Below are 16311 nucleotides of genomic sequence, written 5' to 3' on the forward strand. Positions count from 1 at the left end.
TTTGAGTCACTACTTCCCAGGATAAAGCTCCCTCCCTCCCCCCATCATGTATGTCTGGCCTACATACTTTGTTCCTAGATGTATATGCTTGCAGTTAGAAATATTAAAACACACATTGTTTGTCCTCTGCTTACCAAGTGATCCAGATCGCGCTATATCAGTGACCCTGTCCTCTTCATTATTTATCACTCTTTTGGTGTCATCTGGCAATGATTTTGTTTTTTTCTCAGCTTGTTAATCAAAATGTTGAAGACATATGGCCAAGAACTTAATCCTTGCATGACCCATTGATGATGGTTCCCCATTTACAATGCAGTTTGGAACCTATGAGTTAGCCAGCTTTTGATCCATTTAATGTGTGCCATGTTAATTGTATACCTTCTTAGTTTTTAATATATCATGCAGTACCTTACAGAAGTCTAAGCATGTTACATGAACGTTATTACTTTTATCAACCAGACTTGTAATTGCATTAAAAAAAGATACCAAATTAGTTTGATTGGATCTGTTTTCCATGAATCCATAATGAGGCAGGCATCCAAAGTAAAAGGAGCATGGGGAACGTGTTAACTATTTCCTGAACTGCATAACTTGCAGGCAGTGAGTATTTTGAACTCTGGAACCTCATGATCTTCAAATTCAGCAGATTCAAAAAGGAAGAAAAATATATAATTGTGCTGTGTGTATTTGGAAAGGGACCTGGGTGTTTAGATTGTAGCCTAAACTGTAAGCGAAATTTATGTATGGTCAAGTGAAAAATTGAATGCAACGAATTCTCTTATTCAGTATATTGTGTTATGTTTACATATTTATTATAATAATTTTGCAGGCTATTTTACATTAGCTTCAGAATTTGCCGTAAAAGGGGCTCTAGGGGCCTGTGAAATGGGGTAGAGATCACTAGACACAATTGACGTTTTTGACAAACAAATAGCCCATTGCCATGCTAGCTTGTGCTCTCTAAGCAATAGAAAAATTGGGGCTGTAAAGTCAGGGCTGGCATTAGGGGGTAGCAATCAGGGCAATTACCCAGTGCCCCAAGACGGAGGGGCCTCTTCAAAGCTAACTTCTGGGCGGCGGATCTTGGGCTTTGGCCCGGGTGGTGGGGTTCAGGAAGGGAGCGCCACCTCCACCTTTGACTCACCTCAGCGGGCCACCCATCTTGTGGGTCAGTGTCAATGCCTCTCCACCCACAGAGACTGTCACATGCCTTCCCCTGCTCTAAAAACCCAATGGGGCAGGTATTGGGTGGGGGAGGAGGGACAGGGCTCAACTAAAAATTGTAACTCAAAGGGGAGACTCAGCTCAAAAAGTTTGAAAACCGCTGCACTAAAGTCTAAACAATAACTCATTTGCTTACTGAATCACAGCTCCATCATGTTTGTTTGATTTGTTATGTCTGCACTTTGGAAGAGTGAATCACTTGTGTTTGATTGGTGTTGGATTGGAGAGAGATGGAGGAAAATTAGGTGATCACTGAGGCGAGTCTGGGATTTGGTGTTTCTAAATAAACTACTTTATTTTCTGTTAAAGCTATCGGGAGGTTTAAGTTAAAGAAAACCTCTAATAAGTTATATAAAACTGAGTGAAAAATTAGAGCCGGAGATGAAACGCTCATATATCAGCGGTGCGCAAAAAAGATGTGCTTCTGAGGAAAAGGCCAAACACTTGAGAGCATATCCTAAATTAACTACCTTCTTCACACCACAAGAGGCAGAAAGTGGGGAGGGTTTTCTGTATTCAATGTCAGCAGATAAAGTATTTTGCTGTTGTTGTGCTCTTTTTGGAAAACATGATCATTCTACTTTGAAGGACGGCTTCAATGCATGGAAGCGCATTCATTCTTGTCTCAAAGAGCATGAACACTCACTGGCACATTTATGCAGTATGGAGGCGTGACGGAATTGCGGCAGTAAAACTGTTGGCAGTGTCAATCTGAAGCTAATTGCAATGGACAGGAATTATTGGAGAGTTGTTCTAACAAGAATTGTTTGCATAGTTTGTCATTTGGCAGAGCGGAATCTGTGTTTTTGGGGAACTACAGAAAATTACATGATCCCAGCAATGGAAATTTCCTTGGTTAGATTGAACTGTTGGCAGCATTTGATCCCATAATGAACGAACACCTGAGGTGAATTGAGAAAAGAGAAATTGCCGATCATTACATCAGCAAAGATATTCAAAATAAATTGATTGCTAGACTGGGAAAGCACATCCTTCACGCCATTGCTGAAAGAGTTAATCATGCAAAATATTTTGGTGTTATCATGGAGAGCACTTCTGATAACAGCCACACTGAGCAATTGTCGGTTACACGCTGCATTGTGAATTGTGAACTATCCGTTCGTTGGTGCTTCAGTTACAGAGCACTTTGCTGGAGTCCTTGCTGTTGAGGCCTCTGCTGGCAAGGTGCTGTGTGACACGTTTTTGGCCCATGAGACCTCAAGAACTTGAAAGCTCGTGTTTGCGACTGCAGAGTCCAAAGCTATGACAAGGGAAGCGATATGAAGGGCAAAAGTCAGTGTACACAAAAGAGTGCAGGACATTTAATAAAAAAAGCTGTGTTCATGCCCTCTAGCAGTGAAAGCTTGAATGTGGCCATCCTGGATGCCGTTCACTCATCTGGGCTGTCTGTTACAGCATGTTTTCGTTGTTTTCAGTTCTTCTGCTCAGCACTAGTCCATACTTAAACGGTACGATACCCAGCTTACAGTCAAACGGTTGTCAGACACTCGCTGAGTCTCGTATTGACAGTATGGAGGTGCTTCAATATCCCCTAAACAAACTGCACTCGTAGGTGGTGCAGTTCAGAAAAGAGATGGTGTGGCAGTCTGAGGCATGGAGCCTGGCACGGCAGATCTCTGCAGGACACTTCATAATCTGCATTGTTGTATGGCATGATGTTTTGTTTCAAATCAGTCGTGTATACTGAATCCTTCAGAGCCCCACTGTAGGGATGGAAGCCCTTAAAAATGACACCAATACAGTGTCAACATTTATGCTAGATTTCAGACAAGATGGGTTTGCTTCAGCTCATGCCTATGTATGGGAAATTGCAGAACAAATCGGGATTGAAATAACATTTCCTGAACAGAGAAGCCAAAGGAGGAAATCAATCTTTGATTATGAATGTTCAGATGATGTTGCCACCACTGCCAAAGAGACCTTAAAAGTGAGATTCTCCCCTCCCCCCACTAGTTGATGCAGCCATAACTAGCTTGAAAGGGAGGTTTTCTCAGCTGGATTTTTTTTTTACAGTTTGTTTGGTTTTCTTTTTAGCACCAGCCATATGAAGAAGGCTGTAGGTGCAAACACATTAAGTGAAAGTTGCAAGCATTTGACTCAAGAAATGGGTGACATTGATTCTGGTGTCTTGAATCTTGAGAGATGCTCAGCTGTAAATGCTTTGCCAACTGCGGTGTCTAATTCGCCTCTGGAGATGCTAAACTACATCTATGCTGAAAAGTTGTTGGATCTGTACCCAACCCTAAGCACTGCATTGCATCTTTTTTTGACTATAGCTGTAATCATGGCCTCAGAAGTGAGAAGCTTCTTGCATTTAAAGTTACCGAAGAACAGTTTATGTTCAATAATGTCACAAGATCATCTGAATAGTCTGGCTGAGATTTTAATTGAACCCAAATTATTTTAGAGAAGATTTTGCCTCCTCAAAAGAAGGGAGGTCCATTTCTAAGTGATTTGGATGAGTTTGTCATGTGTCATACTCTTTAAGAAGTGCCTTCTGATTTCTTTTTCTTGCATAAAAGTCCTTTTTATGCTGTATTATTATGAGTGACAGTAGCAGTAATCATAGTAGTAATATGACTGTTATGATATTGATAAAACTGAAATCCAATGTGTGAGCAGGTAAGGCGGGTGGGGTGGCGTCCCACTCCTTAGTTTCTGACCTGGGCCCCAGTGAGTCTAATGCCAGCCCAGTGTAAAGTAGGAATCTTCGCGTTTAACACCAAGAAGGTAAGGTATTGCAAGATTGTGGGAAGATGTGCTTGTTCACTTTCACTAATGCAGACAGTAAGAAAACTTCCTGATAGGAACATGGAGTTATTAGTGTGAAAGGTGTGAGAGTGCTTTTCTGTTGTGGTCTGGAATTACCCACCACAAATGCAAAAGGTAAAAGGAAGGACAATGGAGATTTCAAATGCTAATGTGGAGCATCTCCAAAATGACCTCCGGGATGCTTGTTTGTTTCCCTGATTGGAAAGACAATAAAAAAATGTGTGTTGATTCCTGGAATCCATTGACCCAGTGAAATGGGTTGTCACTTTTTGCTGACTAAATGAGTTCTTTCCCAGGCCAAGAGAGAGAACATCTGTCTTCTAAATTCAGCCAGGGCTGAGCTCTGATAGGTTGAGAAGCATTGCTGGTCTCTCAGAGGAGCCTGAATTAAGTGAAGATGCATCCCACTTCACCTAGGCCTGGTCTACACTGGCGACGGAGATTGACGTAAAGTCACTTACGTCGATCTCCGAACACCTGCGTCTCCACTGGCACTACAGTTAAGTTGACTTAAGTCACGGCAAAAGTCGACTTAATAAGACTACCTGTGCAAGTGGTGTAGCACCTAATTCGAATTTATTGGTTCGATTTAGTGTCAGTGTAGATACTTCACTTAAATCGACTTTATTGGCCTCCGGGAGGTATAACAATGCCCCATTGTGACCGCTCTGGACAGTCGTGCTGTGCTGCTCATTGGTCACGCTACCTGGAAATGTCCCCTCCCCTCAAGTCCCAGGAACATTTGAATTTTCATTTCCTGTGCTGCCGGCGTGGAGAGAGCTTTGTCACTGTTCTCCGCATGGCTACTGCAAAGCCCAAACGCGCTCCAGCATGGAGTCGACCAGAGGTCTTAGACCTCATCGGACTGTGGGACAAGGAGCCCGTTCTGGCTCAGCTCAGAGCCAGCAAAAGGAATCTGGACATTTATGGGAAGATATCCCAGGGCATGCTGGAGAAGGGACACAACAGGGACGCGCAGCAGTGCCGCGTGAAGATCAAGGAGCTGCGCCAGTCGTATCAGAAAGCCAGGGAAGCTAACAGCCGCTCTGGCTCCTCGCCCAAAACATGCCGCTTCTACGATGAGGTGCATGCAATTCTCGGTGGTGATCACACCACGGTGCCACCCCGCAGCATTGATACCTTTGCTAGGTCACAGTCCATGGTCAATGATGAGGACTCCATGGACGAGGAGGAGGAGGAGGCTGAGGAGAGCAGGGTGCAAGAGAGCGGGGTGTCCGTTCTCTCTGAAAGTCAGGACCTATTCCTGACCCCCGAGCAGCCCAGCAGCACCCAGGACAGCACAGATGATCCCGGGGAAGACACAGCTGGTGAGGTTTTTGTCTTAGCATTTCTGTCCTTTTACTTTGGGGGTGGGGGCAGGAAGGGGATTTCAGGCGTTTATCGGACTTTACTGGGGGGTTACCCACGGAACAGATTATTTATGTGATGAGAGATGCTCCGATAATCATCAGTTGATATCTCACAGCACATGTTTAAAATACCCGAGCTATACAGCAGATGCCCTGTACCTTTGTATTCCCCATTGTACTGTCCTACCAAAAAACTTGGATTACTTTTATTTGGTTTAAGCAGAGACTATATCCTCCCCACCCCACGCTGTCTGCTGTGTAAGGGCACGGCGAGCAGACCCCTCTGGGATGTCAGGAATGGGATGAGGGTCTGTGTTTGCCCTGTGCACTGCATGGGGAGTACTGTCTACTTTGTTGCAGTTGTATTATTTTCTTCAGTCTGCCAACAGTGGCTACCTTGTTACTTTCTTTTCCTTCTGTAGACACCTCTGCCTTGGCCCAACCCTCAAGAAATGCTGCAGAAAGAGTATCGCAGATTACAAAGAGGGGAAAAAAACCCCAAGAGATAACATGTTTGGCAAGCTCATGAACGCCTCAGTGGACACAGAGACAGAGCTCAGAGCGTGGAGGCTGACCTTGTCACAGAACATGGACGTGGACAGGGAGAGTCACAGAGAAATGCAGGAGATGCTGCGAATCATGCGCGACCAGGCAGACATGCTCCGGTGGAGGAGCAGAGGCAGGACAGAGTCCCGCTGCAGCCCCTCCATAATGCTCCTCAACCGAGGGCTTTGCTACCTTCCCCCTCCCCCACCCCCAAGAGGTCTCAGAGGAGAATGGCCAGGCTGCAGTACGTGCTTGCCTCCACCCCGGTGCGACAGCGACCCCGCTGACAGCTGGCCAGCAAGCAACCACCCTACCCCTTGAGACTGTGAATGAACCCTCCCCCCCCAGCTCCCATGACTTGAATGTTCAAAAATGAAAGTTTGCATCATTTCAACACGTTTCTTTATTAAATCATATGTTGTCCTGGAGGGATTTAGAGGGTACAGATATCGATGGTGCGGGGAGGGAATGTTCATCAAAGACAAACCACATACAGGAGCAGAAATCACTCCTGCATCTCATTGCAGAACCTGGTTTTCAAAGCTTCCCTAATGCAAAGCGCTCCGCGGTTCGCTCTCAGCGTAGTGCTGGCATCTGGCTGCTCATAATTGGCGGCCAGTCTTTGTGCCTCTGCAGCCCAACCCTGGGGGAACCTCTCACCCTTCGCTTCACACACACTATGAAGAACACAGCACGCAGACATCACCGAAGGGAGGTTTTTTTCACTCATGTCCAGCCTAGTGAGGAGACTCCTCCATCTGCCCTTTAAACACCCAAAGGCACATTCTACAACCATTCTGCAAGTGCTTAACCTGTTATTAAAACACTCCTTGTCGCTGTCAAGGTGCCTGGTGTACGGCTTCATTAGCCAAGGAGCAAGGGGTGAGCAGGATCCCCCAGGATCACTATTGGCATTTCCATACTCCCGATGTGAATTTTTTGGCTGGGGGGAAAAAAGTGCCCACCTGCATATTAGAGAACAGCCCCGAATTATGAAATACGTGCGTCATGCACCTTCCCAGACCACCCCACATAGATGCTGGTGAAACGATCCCTGTGATCCACAAGGCCCTGCAGGACCATGGAAGAGTACCCCTTGTGGTTTATGTACTGGGTTGCTAGGTGGGCAGGTGCTAAGATGGGGATGTGCGTCCCATCAATGGCCCCCCCACAGTTTGGGAACCCCATCGTGGCAAACTCCTCCACTATGTCTTGCACGTTTCCCAAAGTCGTTAGCCTTCGTAGCGGAAGTCTATTGATGGCCCTGCACACTTGAATCATGGCGGTGCCCACTGTAGATTTACTGACTCCAAATTGATTCCCAACTGAGCGGTAACAGTTGGGGGTCACCAGCTTCCACAGAGCGATGGCGACTCTCTTCTCCACCGTCAGAGCTGGTCTCAAGCGAGTATTCACACGCTTCAAGGATGGGGCCAGCTCTGAGCACAGTTCGAGGAAAGTTGCCTTTTGCATACGAAAGTTTTGCAGCCACTGGTCATCATCCCACAGCTGCATAATGATGCGGTCCCACCAGTCTGTGTTTGTTTCCCGGGACCAGAACCAGCACTCCACGGAATGCAGATGATGCGTTACAGTGTGCAGCAATCGGGAATTGTTCTGCTCGATGGCTTGTAGCAGGGCAGCCTAGATGGCATCACTGTTCCTGTGCTTCAGCTTCTTGCTCCACTTCGAATATACTCGATGATAAGCTGTGATGTGTTTGTGATGCTCAGAATAATAGTGCAGAGTTGAGCTGGCTCCATGTCTGCGCAGCAGTGGCGAGCGCGCGGAGTAGAAAAAGGCGCAAAAATAGTTTTCCTGTTTGTTTGGGGGAAGAAGGGAGGGGGAAGCAGCGTTGCATCATGGGACGATGACACTCGTCCCAACAGCCACCGTGGCTAGTTGCACTGTGGGATAGCAACCCACAGTGCACTGCTTTGAAAGTTGAAATAAGTGTGGTGAGTGTGGATGCACGAGACCTGCACAAATAGCGTGGTGTGTACATGCTGCTGCGACTTCTAAAAATTGACGAGTGAAAGTCAGCTTTAAGTAAATCAACTTCATTCGTCAGTGTAGACATACCCCTAGTCTCAGAATCTAAATTCTGCCCACAATGTACGCCTTTAGTAATTGGAAATAAGAGCCTGCATGGAATAATCTATAATCTTCCCCCTTGGCATAAATAGAGAATGTTGTGCATCTCATAGAGTAAATGATTCAATAATTATTTCCCTGTAGCCTGACAATTGAAAAGGAGACCTAGTATAAAGAGGGCATGCAGTTTTCTCATTGGCTAATTAAAATTTTTTTTTTTTTTGGCAGGTCATCCTCTTGGATTGCATACCACTGGCAGCAAGTGGGATGCTGGAAACCCTGCCAGCAACCTCTCCACCGTAGCAATCATGCCAGTGTCTGAAGAGGTGCCACTTACTGCCTTTACTTTGGAGCTGAAACACGCTCTCAGTGCTATTGGTAAGAACTTGTCTGTATATTACTGCAAACCAGAATGTTTAAGCAAAGCAGAGGCTGTCTGACAGAGGCTGTCTGTCTCTAGGTCTGATAGAGCAGGCTGCTGCTTGACTTGGAAGGGAAATTGTACAAGAATGAGGCATTTTATTAGTTTAAAAAAATCATGTCTGCTGTCATGAAGGTCTTTTCCCAGGATTTAAAAACCTGTAATTATGGCTTCTTTTAATTAATACTTTCTCTCCTGATTTTAATGTAATTGGACCAACTTCATGGTACAGTATAAGCCCTGTGATTCCTAAGGGGCATCAGAATTCAGCCAGGCATATGCCTTATTTTTTAGTCATGGGGATGCTCCAGTAGTTGCTGTGCGTTTAGCTTTTCCAAATAGTGTGTCCTTCCAAATGCCCAGTGTTGTGAACATGTAACACCAAATTATTGTTTAGGCTGTTCAGCAGTTGTGGTGGTTTCGTCTTGAGGGGTGTCCTTGAGCCTAATTTGTTTTCTGCACCCTGGTCCCTATTCCTGTGTCTGCCTTCTCAGTTCTGAACACGTTAGTTTTCATTTGTCTGGAGAAATTAAATAGGGAAATGTGCATGTTGGTGGCATGTTTTAGCGTGGAGCCCACCTCCACAGGTGCCAACCTATTATTGAATGTTTTGGGAGTTACCATTCGCTTTTCTGCAACTCATGCCCATCTACAGGTTATTTCCACATAGTAACGTTACTGCAAGGAAAACATAAAGGTTATGAGCCATTGCCCCGTCGCCCTCCTTTTTACTGGACCCAGGATTATACATGTCAGACCTGCTGACCCCAAGTTATTTTATTCAAAGGATAGAGGAGGGGGAGTGGTAATACAGTGGAGATAAAGCAATATATGTGGAAGATGGATGCTTTGCTACTAAATCTAAAGGGATGTTGTTGAGGCTGTCATGCCTGTGGAATTGCTGCTCTATAATATTTTAAGGCTTATTTTCAGATCCCTTCCATCGACACCAGTTTTTAATTCCATGGAAAAAACATACCAACCTGTTGCTTGTGAGATTCCCTGAAAACATGAAGGTACATGTGTATCCTTGTGGACAACATGCATTATCCATAATCCGTGGAGTCAAGCAGCAGGTGTCTTGAGGTGCTGTGCTGAGTCAGAGACTTGAGCAATCCCTGTTGTGTGGAGTTTGAGCAATTGTCTCTTGTTGAACTGTAAATCTCTTCTTTACAATCCGCTGCTGGTCAGTGGCTGGTAAAACTCGTCTGGGTATGGGTCACTCCCTAGTTGCCACTGGAGAGCTAGCTGGGGGCATCTCCCAGACTCGTAACATATTTCAGTAACCACCATATAGCAAAATTTCATAACTCCATATACAATGACGATATACATAATTTGATAGACTGATGAGTTACAGACAATCATGACTTTTCATGTTATACCTTACAAGGCATTCTTTGTACAAAATATTATAACAATATTATTATATCACCATAGTGGTGAATATATGGGTGCAGGGAGCTATTTTGAGGTACAGTATGTCATTTCACTGTGATGCTGGGAGTACATTTTCCAGACTTTATGGACTCTTTTTTATGCTTGAAAAGGTAAATGGCCTAGAAAATCAGCCAGTTTAGCATCTCAGACTTCTTCATGCATGAAACATTAAGTGGTAAAGTGTTAAGCTGAGCAGTTCTTCACCTTTTCAAGTGTAAAACTTTGTGCCGTCCAGTGCGCATATGTGTGAATTTCTTAGCATTGTAAAGGGTTTACTACTGTGTGTGAGGTGGCTAAAAAATCATGGGATACTTTATTAAAAATAGTGACAATGAATCACTGAAAAACTCTTATAATTTGAAAAGTGTTTGTCCTTTGCTGTTGGGAATGATAAGGCAGGAATCATTGTCATGCCCTTTGTTAATCATCATCTTTTCAGGAGAATCCCTGTCCTGAGAACTGTTAGGGAAAGAATAGCAATAAGACAGAATGGAAGCTAGATTGCAGTCTAAACTGCCATTGATCTCCCCATAATATGATCTTGCTATTATTTAATGCAGAGTGACAGCTGGACCCTAAGTAACCTGCAGATAACTTTAGATTGTTTTAGAAACAAAAACAGGCCATTCTGCCTATTTTTGAAACAAAATGGCTGCTCACGTTGCGACCCTTTGTGACCATCTGATTTTTCCCTGTTGTCCTTCTCGCTTGTTGCTTGTGAGCAGAGAGTACTTTACGATAAGGACTTCAGATGATGAAGTGCTTGCAAGAATAGAGCATAGGGCCACAGTGGGAAGAGGATAATGTGCCATAAACAGAGACACTGCATAGTCTAGAACACAGCCGGTGACTTGATTTTTTGTTTACTGAAACTGAAATTATCCATTCATCAGGTCTTGTTGTTGTTTATCCAACCCTGCAATACTCTGAAACTATGGATAATTCTGTATATATTAAAAAACCACGAGGGTACAATATATAATCCACCTCTCTCACACATTCTATTTTTGAAGGGGTTTTAATCCAGCCCTTTTAATTAGGGTTATAGACAGGAGAGAAGAAGTATCATCTCAAATTCTCTGGAAGCATTTTTTTCCCTTTTATAAAATGTAAATGTAAATAATTTCTTGGTTCCTTAGTTGGCATAGAGTGGAAACTGTTTTGTGGCGTCCCAGGTTATTCATGGTGCACTCCAGTGACAAAATTAGTAATTCAGAGTGATTTGTATCCCCCCTCTCCTCACTTAAAAAAAATGGAGTTCATAGTAATTTCTCCAATTTATCTAAATTTCACTTCACTTGTTTGGTTTTCAGAAAATGCTGGAATTCAGCCCAGCAATAAATATCTGCTTTGATACACTTCTTACTGATGGGGAGCTCTAGCAAAGATGGAGCAGTGACTTGACCAAGGTCATGCAGAAAGTTAGTGGCCAACTGGGGCTAGAACCATCCTCTCCCTAGATGTGGTGGTGATGAAAAAATTGCATTTGACATGCACCTTTGTCCTGCATACCTGCCCTCTTTTTTTATATACCATGAGAAGGGGTCCGTTCCCAGCTTTCCAAAGGGATGACTAGCACTTGTTTCTAGGCCTGATCGGTCCTTAAAGATGCCACCATAAAATAGTGACACTTAACATGAAAAAAGTATTTTATACATGCGCGCACATACACACACATACACACATTCTGAAGGTTTCAACTAGAAATCTTTCCACTTACTATGGATGTGAATTTCAAAGTATATATTTTTATTTTGAAACTTAAATGTAAAGCAGAAATGAAATTCTGAAAGAAGTTAGGTAACTGTCGGACTGTAGATTGGGCTGTTGAAGGTGAATTGTTACATAGCATTACATTGAAAGGGTAGGGAGATCCCTAAGCAGGTGAGAACAGGCTCATTCGGTATCTGACATGTGGTTCCTTTCTGCAACTTTGATGCTGTTCATCAGTATCACTTGTTTGGTCACAAAAATAAACCAAACATTTCTCTGTTCAATAGAATGACTGATTGCAAATATAGCTTGGAGCCCACCTTGGTGATGCAACCACTGGTTCCTAGAGTACGTTGCTCCTCTGTGTCACGTCATAAGTGATGCATTGATTAATTCACTGCGGGGCGGCCCCAGGGTTCTACGCAACCATGAATGAAGCAGAACTTCTTGCTCTCTTTGCCTGAGATGGAGGCATTCTGTCGGAGTGGTGGTGTCTTGGGGGAGGGGGCAGTGCAGAGTAACCCCAGTTTTTTTAACTGGTTACAACTTACAGATCACTCATAAAACTGCTTTAGTGCGTAATAATAATTATTATTAATGTAATACTTGTATTGCAATAGTGCCTAGAGGCCCTAATAAGGGATCAGGTCCCCTTTGTACTAGTTGCTGTATGTACATACAACAAAAAGACAGTCTCTGTCCCAAAGAGTTCACCATCTGAGTATGTGACGAAAGGCATCATGTGCATAAAACAAATAGATGAAGGGAGTACAAGTTAACAGAGTAGGATGGTCATGATTAACCTGCATAATAAGCTGCAGTCACAGCACACCAGCTGTTTTAGCCATTGTCAGTTGTGAGAAGTGTCGGATCCTCATTCCAAGTTGAGCTCAGTCATAACTTTAGTAGTTGCTCAGGGAGTGTCACTAATGTTAGAAAGTGAGATGGGCTCTCTTGCTATTTTCCATGATTTGGCAATGAAGGCAAATTACTAGTGCTGGAAGTGAGGAGCTTAGTATAGGTAGAAATAGCGAGGCAGGGTGTTTTGCTTTATGGATTCATAGATTCTAAGGCAAGAAGGGACTATTGTGATCATTTGGTCAGACCTTCTGTATACACAGGCCACAGAACTTCTCCAAAGTAATTCCTAGAACAGATCTTTTAAAAAAAAATCCAGTCTTGATTTAAAAATTCAGTGTTGGAGAATCCACCACGACGCTTGTTAAGTTGTTCTCATGATTAATTACTCTCCCTGTTAAAAATGTATGACTTATTTCCAGCCTGAATTTGTCTATCTTCAAAGTCCAGCCTTTGATCATGTTCTACTTTTTTCAGCTAGACTAACAAGCACGTTATTAAATGTTTGTTTCCCATGTAGTTACTTACAGACTGTACTCAAGTTACCCCTTAACCTTCTCTTTATTAAAGTAAATAGATGTTGCTCTTTGAGTCTATCACTACAAGGCACATTTCTATCCTTTAATCATTCTCATGGCTGTTCCCTGAATTCTTTCCAATTTATCAACATCCTTCTTGAATTGTGGGCACCAAAACCAAACACAGTGTTACGGCAGCGTTTGCACCACTGCTAAACAATTTCTCTTCTCCTACTTGAGTTTCCCCTCTTTATGCATCCAAGAATCGCTTTTTGGCTACAGTGTCGCACTAGGAGCTCATGTGCAGCTGATTATCCATCTCAATCCCAAAATCTTTTCCAGTAATCCTTCTCAAGATAGATTCCCTCATCCTGTCCGTATGGCTGACATTCTTTGTTCCTAGATGGATACATTTACATTTAGCCATATTAAAATGCATATTGTTTGCTTGCATCCAGTTTACCCAAGTGATCCAGATTGCTCTGTATCAATGACCTTTGCTCATCAATATTTACCACTTCCCCAACCTTTGTGTCATCTGCAAACTTTATCAGTGACGATTTTGTTTTCTTCTAGCTACTGATAAAAATGTTAAATAGGGCCAAGAATCTCTCTCTTCAGGACCCCACTAGAAACACACCCATTCTATGATGATTCCCCATTTACAGTTACATTTTGAGACCTACCAGTTAGCCAGCTTTTAATCCATGTAATGTGCGCCCTGTTAATTTTATATCTTTCTAGTTGGTAAGTTCTGATACTTCAATAATTTTGTACAGTGAAGGTGACAAATGAAAACAACTATATAAAAGGGGCCAAAGTAGCTAATGAGTACCTCAATCAGTAAAATAGAAAGCACTGCACCCAGAAATATGTAGGAACCATTCAAAACGTGAAAGGAACTCAAGGTATTTGATTTTAAATATTTTTTACCAGTGATAAGACTGTCAAATATATTTTATGTAGCGTTTCGGATGGGCTTAAACCATTGCTCTAGACTGGGGTTGGGGTAATATTTTCTATTTATTTACAGCAGAACTAAAGTCTTCAAAACTATCCTATACAGTATAGTAATAAGTTGAGAATAATTCGTAGCCCCTGTTGCTGCTGATTTAGACTCAGCTGTGTTATCAATCTTTTCTGGGGTTCAATCTGTAGTTCTGATCAAACCTGCACTCCTTTCTTGAAAGGGGTAAGAGTTACTAATAGGCAACTGAATTCATATGGAGCATGTAAAATAGCCTCCCTGATGAGCATCTCTTTGACTATGATCAGGTTCTCAGAGGGTTGCCCATCAACTATCGGGTATGGTAGTTCAGGTGAGTAACTTGGGTGTGGGCAGTAGATATCAACATTTAACACTGTTCTTGTTAAAAATTGTATTCACAAGTGGTGTTCAATTATTACTTAACAGAGATTCATGGTTTGTACTTCCAGGCCCCTGCCCAAGAACTTTTCTTAGCATCTATGCTGAGGTGACCATATTTTGTAAATCAAATCTGGGGGGATACAGCGGTGGGAGCACAGCAAAGTAGCCAAGACTGAAAGTTCAAGTTAGGAAGCAGAGCAAGGCAGGTTTTTTTTAGCAGCTTATATTTAAACAGTTGCACATATACACTACAAATATGCATATAATCATCGCGGAGCTGACGTCACACTGAAGAAGCACATGCAAACAATACAAAAACACTATTCAAGAACATCAGTTTTCTTACCCACTGTCCATACAGACTATTTAAAGAATCTTTCTTTGCACCACTGCCAGCACCATTTATTTTTCACAGCTTTATCAATGACTGCTGTATTCTCTCTGCGTTTCAAGAAAACTGGCATGACGACTTTGTTGCTTCTGCTAATGAAATCCTGGCTGGCATATTGAACCTAATACAGATGTTTCTTTACTGGTTAATCGTAAATATGGAAAATCCTTTTGAAGCTGGTTGTAAAAACAGCATTTATGCTTTTTTGACAACACCATTTTCACTTTACACCAAATCTCAACTCTCGTGTGTGTTCTCTGTCATATGCCATTCAGTCAGCATCGTAGCTATGGCAACTGCAATACTGCTGTACCATCTATGTTATAGCTAATAATTAGCTATAGCTGCTAATAGTAATAACACTAGTAGAAACATTCTGGATATTTCTCTGTATGCATTTATGCGTTAGTTATATTAACCAACACAACAAATTAAAAGTAAGAATATTTGTGGACAAATTTTATGAACCGGGGACTCTTCCAGGGACATTGTTTGCCTGGGGACACAGTACCTCATTTGGTGACTGTCCCCAGAAAACGGGGATGTCTGGGGTGCCTAATGTATGCCTGATTTAAATACAAGTTGACCTTTCAGCCCCAAAACCTGTCCTTTAGGGACTTTGACTTACACATCAGGGGTGGAAGCCACTACTTCTCAGAATAGGTTTGGGAACAGTTGGCTTTCTCTGTACTAATAACACAAGCAATAGAGCTCATCTAGTTTTACAGTAGTGTTCGGTCTTATTAGCAGGTCAGGCAATATCAAAAGCTTTCCTTTAACAAAGCTTCAGCAGCTCTTGTTTTGCCGACACTGAAAATGAGATGCCGTTTTAACACCGAGAGATATGGTAAGGGGCACACTTTGCAGTATGAAGTGCTGGAATGGTGGCGCCTCATAGTGTAGCTTTAGGAGAGGGGGAACTAGATTCTTTAGTTGGGCTGGTCTGTTCTCCTTAATGCATGTGAGCTTTGTACCTGATGTGTACATTGGAAGTCATTTGTTGTGCCGAGAAGAGCTGCTGGGATGGGCACAATGTGCTTGGGGGTGTGCAGGTTTCAGGTCTCTTTAAGATGCAAGAGAATGTAAGAAGAGAGTATGTGGCCAGTCGGTAATGCCATATCCTGGGCTTCTATGGCTTTTTCTGAAGGAGGGTTGAGTACATAGTTAGGGAGGAGATCACAGTGATGCATCTGAAAAGGTCTTTGTTTTTGGACATTGGATCCTAATTTTGTGCTGGTTTTTATTACTGTATGTGTGTCCAGAGCAATGGCTGAGGGTGTATTTATGAAATAACAAGGCTCTTTCCTCCAAATGCTCTCAAAGAGCTTTCCACAGAAATGAATTCACTACTGAAATGCAGCCTCTCTGGATGCATTTGAAGTTTATCTGAAATGCGGCTGGCCAGTAGCCAACCCTTTACAGCAGTGAGAGGAGAAGATTTATCTTTGGCCAATGTCACTGGATACATTTTGGTCATAAGAAAAACTGCCATCGGATTTTTAATGTCCACATAGAACAGACTGGATTAAAATCAGCTCCTAATTGAGGGAAATGTATCTGAGGAACCCCATGAC

The 16311-nt window shown here is 42.9% G+C and overlaps 1 protein-coding gene across 3 annotated transcripts in view; it reads left to right on the plus strand.

Annotated features, from left to right (window-relative positions):
- Positions 1 to 16311, plus strand: part of PNPLA7 (patatin like phospholipase domain containing 7) — a 242711-nt gene that overhangs the window by 141067 nt on the left and 85333 nt on the right. For all 3 annotated transcript variants that reach the window (XM_067561557.1, XM_067561556.1, XM_067561558.1), the window contains one exon: positions 8256 to 8405. In XM_067561557.1, coding sequence (XP_067417658.1) covers positions 8256 to 8405 — 150 coding nt within the window. The remainder of the gene's footprint in view (positions 1 to 8255; positions 8406 to 16311) is intronic.

Source organism: Emydura macquarii, unplaced genomic scaffold (assembly GCF_026122565.2).
Source record: "Emydura macquarii macquarii isolate MOO-44397 ecotype Brisbane River unplaced genomic scaffold, CSIRO-AGI_Emac_v2 contig_2417, whole genome shotgun sequence".
NCBI classification, from domain to species: domain Eukaryota; kingdom Metazoa; phylum Chordata; order Testudines; family Chelidae; genus Emydura; species Emydura macquarii.